At 40.5% G+C, this 14214-nt stretch overlaps 1 protein-coding gene across 4 annotated transcripts in view; it reads right to left on the reverse strand.

Annotated features, from left to right (window-relative positions):
- Window positions 1–14150, reverse strand: part of LOC118318741 (mucolipin-2) — a 28097-nt gene extending 13947 nt beyond the window's left edge. For 3 of the 4 annotated variants that reach the window (XM_035648662.2, XM_035648665.2, XM_035648666.2), the window contains exons 1-13: window positions 13580–14150; window positions 12660–12813; window positions 11596–11769; window positions 10332–10488; window positions 9964–10042; window positions 9780–9876; window positions 9421–9520; window positions 8840–8952; window positions 8416–8565; window positions 7156–7257; window positions 6781–6903; window positions 3601–3807; window positions 2829–2962 (exon numbers count right to left, since the gene is read on the reverse strand). In XM_035648662.2, coding sequence (XP_035504555.1) covers window positions 2829–2962; window positions 3601–3807; window positions 6781–6903; window positions 7156–7257; window positions 8416–8565; window positions 8840–8952; window positions 9421–9520; window positions 9780–9876; window positions 9964–10042; window positions 10332–10488; window positions 11596–11769; window positions 12660–12813; window positions 13580–13623 — 1634 coding nt within the window. In that variant the 5' untranslated portion in view covers window positions 13624–14150. Of the gene's footprint in view, window positions 1–2828; window positions 2963–3600; window positions 3808–6780; window positions 6904–7155; window positions 7258–8415; window positions 8566–8839; window positions 8953–9420; window positions 9521–9779; window positions 9877–9963; window positions 10043–10331; window positions 10489–11595; window positions 11770–12659; window positions 12814–13579 lie in introns of those variants that run through there. The other variant, XM_035648663.2, reaches the window with a different exon arrangement.
- Window positions 14151–14214: the final 64 nt, after the last annotated feature.

Here is a 14214-nt window from a genome sequence, read left to right on the forward strand (position 1 = left end):
GTCCCAGAGATTCAAACCCGCACAAGCCTGTTCTTCATTCACTGTGGATTCCACCTGCATGTAGGTTTGGCCCGGGACACAAAAGGCAGACAGCGAATAGATGCAAGAAGAGAGGGTCGGAAATTTCAGGTGACTGAATTCTTAGAATAAAATTGCTTTGAAAGTCACAGGCTTGTCACAATGCATCTTGAACATGTTCTTGTGTTTGACTGTTTGCATTCCTAGAGAAGCTGCTCATTATATCACGGTTACATCAAACCTGTAAACAATTAGTCATATTTCTCCCTCATCTTCCCTCTGCCACAAGCGGCAAATTCCACTCCCAAGTTGTGTTTGCAATTGTGTCTGTCAGACCAATTCTCAAACTCTCTGCTCGACAATCTGCTGCAGCCGTTTGAGGATGTGAATGTATTTGACAGAGAGCAAGGCGGTCATGTTTAAACCTTCTTTTGGAAATCAAAACTTCAACTTTAAGCCTTGCTGTAATGATGCATTGCTTCTATGCACAGCTAAGTGCTTCCCTTTGTCAAATTCCCTTTTCAAACATAATATCCACTCTTGGCTAAGCTGCTCTATTACACCTTGTTATCACATAACATCTATTTACAGCAAACAAACTCAAGCCTTGGGTGAATAACTGCTGTAGTCAAGTGTCAGTTACAACCTTTACCACACTTGTCCGTTCAACACTCATGGAACCACAAACCTGATATACTGGTTTCCGAGTAAAACGTTATTAATCCAAATGGAGAGTCACCATTGCTCCTCACAAACGACATTTCCAAACCAGAGCCCTTAGAGCAGTAGAAGAAGATAACAGTAGGAAGAGGCTAATTGTACGCAGATGAAATTTCATCCAATGAGCTCAAATGTTTGTGGAAAGCACTGATCTAATTTGTGCGAGCACAGCAAGACAATGATGCTCATAAAAATGACATTTGGTCAGGACGGAGGCTACAAATGGTGGCAATAACACAATCTGTAACTTGACAAGAGTACAAATGACAATAAGTCCCCCATCTCTAAGAGGGCACTGGAAGTTTTATGTTCATTCCCACAAAGAAGATGCATATTGAGTTGCCTGTCGTGCACTATTACACATTATTACTTAATGGCTCTGTAACTGAAACTACACTTCCTAAAACACTTGGTGATAGAAAATGCAGCTGTGAAACATGCAGGAAGTGTTAATGTCTGATTAAACAATGATGGATGAACCTTAAAGGACCAAAGCTATCTATTCATTCAAAACCTTCACAAATATACAGCAAAGTAAACTTTTCCATTGTTAATGAATTCAGTTCCTTTCCACTGATCACAAGACTCGTTGTTACAGCGTGGACAAACATTTGAGTCTCAGACTCAAATGCAGAAAATAATCGTTTGATAGCAAATTGCTTCTCTGGGATAAACAACATATTTTTTGCACCCAGTCATAAAATAGTCTCATGACTTTGAAGTGGAAGGATGGTGACGGTTACAGAAATTAAGCCTCCAGCCTGTTTTTACAGTCAAGCCATTTCCTTAACATAAACTTAATTGATCTAAACAGGAAAACTAAATAATATATTAATATGTTTTTTATGAATCATAAATTATGCAGAATCAAAAGTTAAAGAAGGAAACTGCAGTCCAGTGAAGAGCCGGCTCTGGTTGAAAGCTGAAACTTTTCCATTCCGTAGAAATAAAAAGTTAAAGGGGAACCAATGATTGTTCAACAAGCTCGAACTCGAACACACACACACACGCACACACGCACACACGCACACACACACACCACATTAAAAGAGAACTGGAGTTACATTTTCACCCGTCGCCCTCAGATCATAACTCTGTCCCCACAAATCACGGTGCTTTAACAAAAGTTTTGTAGCTCAATCTAACAAAAAAAAAAAAACAGCGTTGACCGTGGTTTATTTGAGGTGGTAACACAGTAAAGAGTGAGGGGGGCGGCTGGGGGTGCACAGTGTCCCAGTGTACACCCTCCGATCCTCTGTAATCAGCCCATCACTGGGTGTGTCTGCATAGCTCCCACCACTAATTTCATTGCTCTCAGACCACGTTAAGACCGAGCCAAACCGCGGAGTGGAGGAAACTCCGCTGCTGCCTGCTGATGATAGATATTGGCTCACAGAAAAGGAATGAGCAGAAAACAGGGACGTATAGAGAAAATGTGATGTCTTGCTGTAGTGCAACACAATGGGTTCTATACGAGTTCTATACTATAATTGTACTGTGTGACTGGCATGTATAAGAACTGTTGACAGAACATCTGCGATATCTCCAGATAAATAAAGCTCAGCTCTGTCCCTCTGTACTCGTGACGAATCTATAACACTAAAGGAAATCTAACTATACTTATATATGGCCATTAAAATCTTATTTTGACTGACTCCTGGTACACTAGGAGCCTCTTGTTTTGAGCAAACAGACGAAAACGCGAACTCGATAATTAAAGACTGCCAAATCCAACACTGCTGTTTGTTTGACATCCACATCTCAGGCAAGTGCAGTGCAAAAAAAAACCACAGCAATGATCGTCTAGCAACAAAGACGTCACCAAACGTAAAAGCAGAACCAACTCATCACTCTCACAGAAGCAAGTCTTTAAGAGTGGTTAAAAAATGGTAAAGAGAATTACTCGCCAACACTCCGCTTGGGGAAGGCATTTAAACGAAAACACCTCTCCTGTTTCAGTGATGAGAAGTCGGGTTTGTATAGTGAAGCTCCAAGCCAGGGTGTCAAATGTATGAGTGTATCTAGCAGGGTGTGTTAATAAAAGGTCTAACATTACATATGTGTCAACATGACTGTGACCACCGTCATACCGTTGGCAGCAGCAGAACACAGAGCTCCTGACGTGATCCTCAGTCTGACTGCTCTCCTCCGCGACAGGGAAATCTTTTTGCGCTCTGAGGAATTTGTGCAGGTCCGTCAACGGGAATCCGTCCCTCTGGTAGTTCTGTTTGCAAAAAAACCACAAATAAAGGCAACGATTAGCTCCCAATGCATAGGAAAGTACATAGAAGCATCTTTGTGAATCCTCTGGAGAGGTCCACTCTGGCATTTTACGGAAATTTCACCAGGGAACTGGCAGGAAAAGCTACGGAAAATGTCCAGAGCAACATTTGTGGACATTTGCATTCTCACCTACAGCCCCTCCGGAAAAGTTCAGGAAAATATCCAGACTGTGAAAGTGTGAAAGCAGCTGCAAAGACTTGTTCTAGGTGTTGTCTATGAAGAATAATACAGTAAAAACAAAGCCCAAATTTTACGTAAAAGGATTTTGTATCTTGTATATATTTGGCACAAAAATCTGTAAATAAAAAAATAACAAAAAAAACTAAGGAAAAAGAAAGCAGTGAAAACTCACATTTGCTCAACTAATTCTAAACAGTTTAGATTATCCTGAAGGTTAATCAATAATAAGATAATCATTTCAGATCTAATGTATTGTATTCCTTTAAAGTGGTAACACACGTGTGGCGTTTCTTCCCAATCTAATGGATTGTGTGACTTTCTGTAGGAACTCCCTTTAATGGTGTACAAGATTTAAAAGCCAAATTCACGTAGTGCCACAGATTTCGCCTCCCTCAGTACCTTGATGGTCTCATAGGCGTCCGTGATGAGGGCGATGAAGAGCGACAGCACCATGTAAATGAACAGGGAGATGAAGGAGTAGAGGTAAGCCCGGCTAAAGAGCCACACCAACGTGTTTTTGTCCTTCAGCTGGGCGAAGGTAGTGAACATGTCGTCACCGTTCACCAGGGAGAAGAGGCACTCCGCCACGCGACTCAGGCCCTCGAACTAGGACACATGGAAGAGGAGACAAATGACTGGTCTTTACGGAAGTTCCAAACAAGAGCACCCAGTGAGCGGAGACCTCCGCCAAGGCAGAGCATCCCCCTCACAAAATGTAATCACCCGTAACCATGGCAGAGACATATTGTATCTTTGACAACATTTTCATGCAAAATCATCCGATAACATTTTGAGTCCATAACTTTTCCTGCTAACACACACACAGACGCACACACAAACAAACCAATCACATAACCTCCTTGGCGTAGGTAATGAACAAAATCTGAAGAGAAAAAGGCAACATTTCCAATGGGTCTTCAATATTGAGTTCCATCATTGATATACCATATATTTTTCATATTAATTATTTAGTCTGTAAAAATGCCGGGGGGGAAATTATCACAATTTTCAAAAGCCCAAGGTAATTTCATCAAATTGTTTGCTTTGTCCAGACAACACTAAAAGCTAAAGCAGGGTTGGGGAACTATCAAATGCAATTTCAACTGCTTCTCTATGGTAAGGCTGCTTGTCCAGGCTCACAGCAGCAGGTTGTCCCACACACAGATGCAAACTTCGGTGCAGGTCTTCTCAGCACATACAGTTTATAGAGCTCGGGTTGGGGGAAGGTTCTTGTACCTATAGCTCGGAGGAATGACTTAATCTTGAAAGTTTCAGGCACAATTGCTGGTCCCACAGCAAACAGCTTAACAAATATGTACAGTCCATTTTGTTTACGTTTTTATGTCCTGTTGCTGGTTCCTCACTAAAAAAAAGGTGCTGGAGGTGTTAGAGATTGAAGCATGACACATGATGGAGGTGGACCGATGAAGACAGACAGGCAAACAAACAGGCAGATGTTTAAAGAAGACAAGTTCTCCAGGATGAGATCTTATCTAAAAACAACATCCCACTGCGACCGTATGGATGCAGGGCACAGCACTCGAGGACGTGTGGGATAGCAAGTCCTCAAACATTCTGTGTTTATTCCCTCGGTAAATACACAGAGGATCCTGGAAGGGCTGACGGCACTCTACCAGGGACTCCCCCTGCCGCCACAATGTAAATATCAAGGCCAAATTTCAGAAGCGCCTGGACGAACTTAAGGAACAGAAACCTGCTTTACTTCAACTATCTGAAGCAGCACTGCCGCCGCATCACTGTCACGGATGACAGGCGAAAATGAAACACGACTAATGCAAAAGTGTTGTTATATATGATATTTACTTTTGACACACTTCAAATCACCCAACAACTTTCGAGTCGTTTCCCCTCTTGAGTTCACGATTATCAAGACATTTCCATTGGGTCAGTGAGAAGTCACTTGGCTGGGGGTGGCTGATCTCAGTCTATCTCACATCTGTCTCTCCAGCAGTATCAGCTCTGCCTTGTTTAGACGCCTACTGCTGTGCAGACTTCCGTAAATAATTTATCTTAACAGGCAAGGACGGCTAAACACACACGTATTTTCCCTGATGGCACTTGCTGTCCAGGGAGTTAAAACCATCTGTCCCAAATTGAAGCTGTGGCCCTTGCCTGTCCAAATTTTCCCCCACCTGCAGCGAATAAAAAAACCCTCCATATTTTATTTTTTTTGTTTTAACAGCACACAACCCCTTCCAACTTTGTAATTTTTCTTGTTGTCATATTATTATTTAGGATTAGTTCTTGAAATCCCATATTCTGTTATTTATTGTAGCTTGTGCATGTATCTCTCTCTGGTATGTGAACTTAAAGAGGTGTATACATGAATATTTCAGGTAGCTACATTTTTTTTTTAATAAGTTCCCCCAAAGACTGGTCGTTTAGAGATTTGTGATACAAGAATCACAGATCCCCAATTTGGGGGTATTGTTGCATGTCATCCCCCATATCTCCCCCCCCTTTCCCCTCAGCTTATTAGACTGCAAGTATTCATATCATATTATTATCCAAAAACAAAACACCTCTGATTATATCTCCACACTGGCCTGGGAACGCCTCGGGATCCCCCAGTCGGACCTGGGTAATGTGGCCCGGGAAAGGGAAGTTTGGGGCCCCCTACTGAAGCTGCTGCCCCCGCGACCCGACCACGGATAAGCGGTTGAAGATGAGATGAGATGAGATGAAAACACCTCTGGCCATTTTTAAACAGAGACAAGGATGTGAGTGTATGCACATGTCCAATACTCCAGAAGCACAGAGAGCTGCTGTCACTGAAACCAGAGGATAACTGGGCAAAACATATACTGACACCTAGTGACTATACAGTATAATTACATTTAAGAAAACTGAAGGGCAAATGACAAAAAATTACTGTGGACAAACGGACTTCGCCATTTGAGATATAAAGCTGAATTCAAAAGCTGGACAAACTTACTTATTATTGACTCTATTAAATCACCTGTAATAGTTATTTTAAAAGATGTTAACATGGCACAGAACGCCTGGAGCGCTCACTACGACAAACCCTGATAATGAACACACTGCTGCGTGCCACTTTTGCATTAGTCTTGAATGTCAACATGTATTTTTAAACCTGATTGTGATTGGCGATCGAGTCCAGTCCCAGAACCTGCACACAGCATACTCTCATGAGAACCCTGAATGACAGGCTCACAGAGAGGGCTGTAAAGAGAAGGTCAGGTCTGGTAAAATGCGGAGAGACTGCATAATCAATGTCTTGTTTTAATAAAAAAGATGAGCGCATAAATGCGCATGGTCACTTTACACACAAGTCTTCATGCAAAATAGGCAGCGGTAGCTTAAAAAAAAAATGTACACGCCCTTAGCCTACATGAAAAATTGCCTTTTAGTGCTTTACTGTCTGTTTACCTTTCAATAAGCCAACGGCCTACTATCACAGTTTCACACAGCCACCAGTCTCATAGTGTCACATCTCCCTCCCTTTGCTTTTTTCCACTCTGTCCCAGAAACCTGCTTCTCTAATCGGGCTTAAGGTCTCCAGTTTCTCTGCTCTCCTCTAACCAGCTTGTCCGTTACCTTCTCATGGTACGGGCCAAGTACGATCCACCCGCAGAAGGTGTAGCCGAGGTAGATCATGCCAGCACAGCAGCAGAAACGCAGGACCTTAGGGAAAGCTGCTTTCATAGTTAAAATCAGCACCTACAGCAGAAACACCAGAAGCATATAGGGAAGAAGTAATAGTTATGTACGTAAATGTTACAACTACATACAAAGTTGAAGACATTTCATCAGAATAGGGTTTTAAACATGTCATAGGATTGTGAGCATCTTAAATTTCATATAAATGTTCAAATGAAGTTTAAAATAAAATGTAAACTATACTCAACAGCTGGCAAAAAAATGACGCTACTAATGATCTAATGAAATGATGAGAATACACTCAAGACTCACATTGTATTTCTGGAAGTATCCCAGGTACCTGATCACACCGACCCACACCATTAATGTAGATGTTCCCAGAAAGATGCTGCACACATCATAACTCGTCAGACTCTACGGGAGAGAGAGAAAATAATTAATAAATGATTGAGGTGGCAGTTTGCTTTTAGTCTGATTTTTTGTCTAATTAGGAAACTTTAATTGACCACAGGCAGGAAAAGAGCACATTTTAAAGTCCACTTTAACTGTGATTCGCTATTTGGGGTTAAGGTGAGACATGACTGGCGTGGATTACTTTATTAGATGTGGAACTGCAGTAGAGGAACAGTCTGTCTTCATGTACCTGCATGTATGTCTTTTATTGGTGGTTTTACAATGTTAGACAAGCATAAGTTTTTAAATACTGTCCATGTTTTTTCTTTTTATGTGCAGCAACGTTCAATAATGTGCACAGTCACTGTTAGATAAATCAAAAAAAGATAAAACATCCCGTCACCCGTCAAATATTATTTGTCATGTCTCCCCTATGTTTTTTGCCTAAATTGAATGTTGCGTCTTAAATTTATCCCCAGATTTCAGACGGAAAAACTTTGCTCCTTACAGCCTCATCCCATCAGATACATCAGAGACCAGGTTCCCACCAATTCAATTTTGGAAAATTCTTGTTTTCCATGACAACCGATTCAGTAATTAATTACTTTGCCTAATATGATAATTTATTCAAAAAGTGCTTTTCTAAATCACAGTCAAGCACGATCCACAACATTTCTTCTTAAATAAAAGCCTTAGTCAGGGGAGTGGGAGGGTGGCGGAGTACAGAGTATGGAGAAGAGCTTATTTCTGTCTCTATCAATCGTGGGGTAAACACTCAAAGGACAAGCAGGTAAAAAATATACAGGTCTTTACAGTGTCTACAGTATATCGAGTCATTTCACTCCAAAGTCCACCTGACAATGACTGATGATTCACCAGCTATCCCTCAAAGTTTATTTCTCAGTTGCTTAATGAATAACAGATTGTAAAATCAAAAGGTTATCCTAAAGGCTCGAGACTTTGACTGTAGTTTCTTTCTTTTTTTCTTCCTGGTCTGATGATAACCCCAAGCTGTCTCTGATCGTAAAAAAAATAAAAAATAAATGAGGTATACAAGGACTTTTATCTTTCCTTTTCTACTACATCTATTTGGCATGCATTAATAAAGGCCACCTACCTTTACACAGAAGGCAACAGTCCCTATATCTATATTGATGAAAGGACGTGACCAATTTTTACCTTTGCTTGTATTTCCATCTTCAGTATGGTTCCAATTATGGCCAAGAGGTCGCTGACGATGACGAGCACGTACCAGCCGTTCAGAAACTCACTCTGGTCGTCCTCACACACTTTACGATTGTAGTTCTCGCGGAAGAATCGTGAGAATCTCTGAAAATATAACAATGCGATTGAGTAAAAGATCTACATCACAATGGCATTTGTACATGCGATAGGGATCTTATTCCAGCTGCTGTAATGAGGGGAACTTGAATTAATTGCGATTATTATGAGTTGAGGGAGGAAGACTGTAAAATGTTGAGCAACCAGATAATAAAGAAATACATTTAAAGAGGAAGGACTGAAGGAGGAAGAACTAGAGGAAAGAACAAAGAACAAATTCAGTATGATATTGTTCCGTGTGAGCAGAGGCGGGGCTGCTGACCTGCAGTAACCTCACGGCCAGCACGATGGAGCGGGTGCACAGCACGGCAGACGTGAGGCAGACCAGAATGACGAAGCCGTCAAATATCAGAAGATAGTGTGTGTTCTTCTGAGCTGCAACAGACAGACCGTGTGTGAGTGACTGATTATCTCTTGCATAACCGCCTCACACTCATTACTGATAAGAACACGTTTGAGAGAAAAGGCCTCACAAGCAGTGTCAGGCCTTGAAACTGAAGTAGAAAGGCGTTAAGTATTTAAGTATTTAAGTATTCGTTTTTTCACAATGTTCACCTTCTCTGAAATAAATTACAGATAATCACATTGAAGTATGACTAACCACGTCTCAGAGTGAGAGTTTTTCAGTATTACATGACTTAAATTCCTTTTGAATCTTGAAATTAACGGTAATGTGTAAACACTACAAACATGCATTTGCCTGCTAACCCCCGTCGCTGCACTAGAACGGAGAAGAAAAGTTGCAAAAACCTCCTAATCTTGTAATATTTTTGATGGATTTCTGTCTGATTCTCAATGATTTGTTATTGCATTTCTCCATTTGGTCAGACAATGCCACCTTACCCGTTCCAGATATCTTCCAGTCTCTGCACGTGCTGCTCTGAGCGTCTGTGTCCAGGAATATTTTCACCTTTCCGCTGTGACACTGGTTATCAAATGTTATCTAGGGACATGATTTAAGAAAAGTAGATTAGAAAAAAATATATGGTTGTATTTTTTTATACTATAATGTGGAGCTTCTGGAAACGTTGACACTCTTAGTACTTTTGATTGTACACAATTAAACAATTTTTTTCCTTTCAAATCTGTTTAATGTAAAAGTCTTAAGTACAAAGAGTGTCAAAGTTTCTGGAAGCTCTCCACATCGCTTCTCTCAATGAGGGGAAGTATCATTTTTATAACAGAAAGAAGCAGAACTGTACCGTGACATGGAACAAGTAGCAGTCAGGCAACTCCCGTGAACGCACTGTCTGCAGGTTGATTCCCTTCAGCTGGAAAGTTATTGTGATGTCGACAAGCCTGAAAAATGATGAAGTGATTTGAATGTATATGAAAGGAAAATATTGTATTTTAACAGCAGCACATTGTATTGATGGCACTGTATACCTGTAAAAATCCAGGTCAAAAAAGGATGAATTATGGGTTCTCTGCAGGTTTGCAGTCTTTGGATCATGAGACAAACAAACTGAGATGAATAGAGATGAACAGAGTGAGAAAACGGCTAATGTCAGTGAAAGATCGCGTGTCTATTGCAAATGAAACCCTTTCATTTGACAGTTTTAGTAAACATTATGTAATATACATTAATATAATGCTGATATTTGCGATGAGAATGATGCTTTTGTACTTGAGGCATACAGTATGATATATATATATATATTCATACTGAAAGTCTTTGTGTACGATGAAAAACAGAACAGTGTGGCAAAATTGCAGGTGATATTTTAGGACCAACTGCGACTGCGCCCTCACACCTGTCTCCAGCTGGGCGTCCATGTCGTAGGCCTCGTCCGACGGCTGCACGATGCCTCTCTTGTAGTGCTGTTTACAGACGATGAGCGGAAGCAGTTTGCCGTCCTCGTCCTCGGCGTATGTGATGGGACCCGTAGAGAGCCGGCCCAACTGGCTGTACTGTAAATATCACAAGCCTCAGGTAAAACACACTGTTACAAGACTATTGGCCGTCATCACACACACAAAGACAGAGATAATTTACTTAACATTAAGTATCTGGAAAAAAAGACAGCAGTTCCAGTCTGTTTCCCAGGGATAGGGTTTTAAGAAAAAACTATTTCAGTGGAATTGTTTAAAGTATATAAACATTAGCAGACAAGTTTGGTCCAACCCTGGTTCGGATAATTTTCCGCATTTGGCATTTACAAGGCACATGACAAACCAGGTCATTCATATAAATGATCATAATTATCCAGCTTTCTAAGACCACAATATTATGTTTATATGCTTTGCACATAACCAGAAAAAACCTGATCACAACCAGGGCTCTAGTGCACATGTGTGCGTATATTCACTCAATGGAATTAAAGACAAATAAAAAGATTATCACCTTGTTATCTACAGTTTTACAGACTTCAACGATACTAAACAATATATGTAAATAAATAAAAGGGTTTATTTTCCTAATTCAAAATAATATTTTGTTTTGCTTTTTCTTTTCTTTATGGTCTAATTAATCTAAGAACAGGATAGATCTCAACTCAAGCAAACATGCAAACTCAAGCCTACCAAACTGGGATTCAAGCCATCCTCATTACAGAGTTAGCCGAATTGCCAATTTCAAACTTGTGAATCCATTCATGTCAACATCAAAGTCGTGAATAGGACTGGAGAAGTCAGATGTCTCACGGCAGCAAGAGTCCTTGGTTCAAGGTAATGAAATTCAATATTTAATATATCATCATAAATAGTGTGTGTTTCTAATCAATCACACAAACAACTCTAAATCAAACAAACAACTAAAATCGCCTCGACAACCGCCTTTAGCTGTGCAGTGATGGGAACGCTGACATCTGTACTATTCATCGCACAGGACATGAGCGCTACATCACAACCACCATTTTTTAGTTCTCTGACAGTAGTTGTAAAGATTAAACAAGGTGTGTGTGTGTCTGTGTGTGCGTGTGTGTGTGTGTGTGTGTGTGTGTGTGTATGGATGTGTATGGATGTGTGTGTGTGGATGTGTGTGTGTTTGTGTGTGGGAGGTGGGGAAGCTGAACTTGCCTGATCCAGGACATGAAATAGACTTTCATATACACCATGTTGGGTGTAGACAGCAACACTGTAGTCGTCTTCATCCACCCCACGAAAATCCTTCAGGAAGATGTTTTTGAGGGCCATGGTGTTTTCCTCCTTATAGGACACCACCAGCTGGTTGTTGAGGCCGAACAGGATGAGCTACAGTAGGAAAAAACAAACATGAAAAAATTGAACATTTATGTAAATTCTTACAGTAATAATCAAACCAACTAGTGGCATTTTCCAGAATCTTCGTCTAAAGCCAGAAACATCTTTCTATCTGGTTTTGGAGCTTTACATAGTGCTCCGTCTCAAGCAGTCTGTGGTTTGTCCTTTTTTTAAGTCAGTTTTTGCTTCACAAGAGTCAAAACAACAATGAATTTTATCATCTGAATATGATATGATATGTATGTTCTTCAACAATTTTAATTTTTTTTAAAACTTTTGACAGTATTTTATTTAATAGTCTCGTATTTATTGTTTGTGTCTTTTCTCGGATTTCAGAGTTGTTTTATAAATTTGCACTGTTTTCAGAGGTAGCACCTCTACTTTTATTATACTGTTTTTCTCTTGCATAATTACAGGAAAGACTTTCTATTCTCTTCCGTTTTACTAATTTGGACTATGTCCAGTGTAAATTTTAATGGTCACATACATCAATGGACATTTTAGCTGGTCACTTTTTTACAGTCGTTTTACTTTTCAACTAAAATGTGCAAGTAATTTTTCTTTTGAACTTGAGTAGATTGTAGTACTTTTTTGGTATTGAAAACAAAAACAAAAAATTATTTTTGGACATTAGAGAAAATGTATAAATCCCTAGTTTGTCAGAATTGGATTCATGACACAGCACTCCCAAACACACTCAGATGACATAGGAACCTGTCTCTCAAATTTTAAATATGTCAACACAAAAACCAACACTAATTCATATGCATTACTGCACTTGGCTGCATGGTTTGGACAGATTACTGTACCAAGACGTGTCTTATGTGTGGTTCTGCTCTCCAGATCTTTTGCTAATCTACATTAAATCTATCCGCACATACCTGTGTCGTGATCATGACAATTTTCAGGATCTGAACTCCCAGTTTCCAGGGTTTTTGTCGTCGGGTCCTATATTTCTCACACGGGCTCATGAAGTAGTAGCGCAGGTCATCTCTCAGGTTCTCCTCTTTAATAATATCTTGAGTCATGACAGAGCTGAAACAACAAAAAAAAGGGGGGCATCATCACAGTAAATGTAAAAGCTACAACCTGTTATGAGCCTGGTGCTGTAGTTTAATAAAAGGGAGACATCAAGATTTGCAACGTGAGGATTTTTTCTGGAGAAGTTGCTCAAAACGTTTAGCTCGTCTTACAACGAGGAGGCCAGAATGTTGTGCTTGAGGAAGTGAAAGTTTGAGAGAATCAGTTATTTCATTATAACTTTCTTGAGCAACAGCTCGAGTGTTTTTCAGTGCAGTGCACCACATTGACCATCTCTCACAGGAAGAACTCCATGTACTGAGTACACTGCCTGCATTCATGAAGCGGCCTGGGTTTAAGTCCAAGGTTAGCTCAATGGGTGCACTTTCAATATTTTCCCAACAGTCTCTCAGACACACACACACACACACACACTCTCTCTCCCTGACACACACTCAAGAGCTTCTGTTAAAACACACATTATTACATATATTTTTGTATGCCAGCTGTTGTGTTAATTCCTGCATGTCTGTCAGGGACCTGATTCTGCTGATAGATTCTCTCTGCTGCTGCTGTTGTTTTCTAGTGGGACAACAGCATTGAGGTTTTGGAGAAATGTCTATTTGCGACTGAATGTTCGGTGTTTCAGCGGCCAACACATTTTTACATCGAGATAATTATAATTCAGAATTATGCTTTATTTTAAGTCATTAACTGAAACGTCCACATGTTGGCCCTTGGCTAGTATTAAACAGCAAATGTTCACAAATGCACAACTCACCTCGCTGAGCTTCTCCTCTCCAGGTACCGAACCAACAGCTCCATGTTTGATTCTATCCACGTGGACGCGCCAATTGATCTCGTGAACTCTCCCACAGGTTGACAGTTGACACTCCGGAGACGCCGCTCTGCTCAGCTGGGCTCTCCGCGTCACCGCGCAGCTTCCGTCCAGCCAATCAGGAGACGAGCCTCGGGAGGCGCACAGCTGCCCAATCTAAGGCGCGAGGTCCGCCAGCGGTCACCGAGAGGACTGAAATGGGTCAAACTAATCTTTATCATCATTATGATTTCATTTGGATGTCTTGTATGTTCTGGCACGAAAACGTATAATCTTTTCTTGGCCACATGAGCCCATCAAGTGTATAGTTTTTAATTGTGGGATTGAAACTCCCCTATGTAGATCAAACTCTCAAATACACAGGGAAAAAAAATTATGGTGGAAAGAGGAATGTGAATTGTATTTGCTATTGAACCCTATCAGCTGTCATCACATTTTGTGATCTATCCCCATCTATAACATCACTGACATACTCAAGTCCCCAGTCATATTCAACAAACAAAACCCCCTGGTCAGATCCGTTCAGGGCTTCTCAATTAAAGTTTGTATTTGTTTTGTTTAATTCACTGACGGTGCTA

This window comes from Scophthalmus maximus, chromosome 13, assembly GCF_022379125.1.
Source record: "Scophthalmus maximus strain ysfricsl-2021 chromosome 13, ASM2237912v1, whole genome shotgun sequence".
Classification (NCBI taxonomy): Eukaryota; Metazoa; Chordata; class Actinopteri; order Pleuronectiformes; family Scophthalmidae; genus Scophthalmus; species Scophthalmus maximus.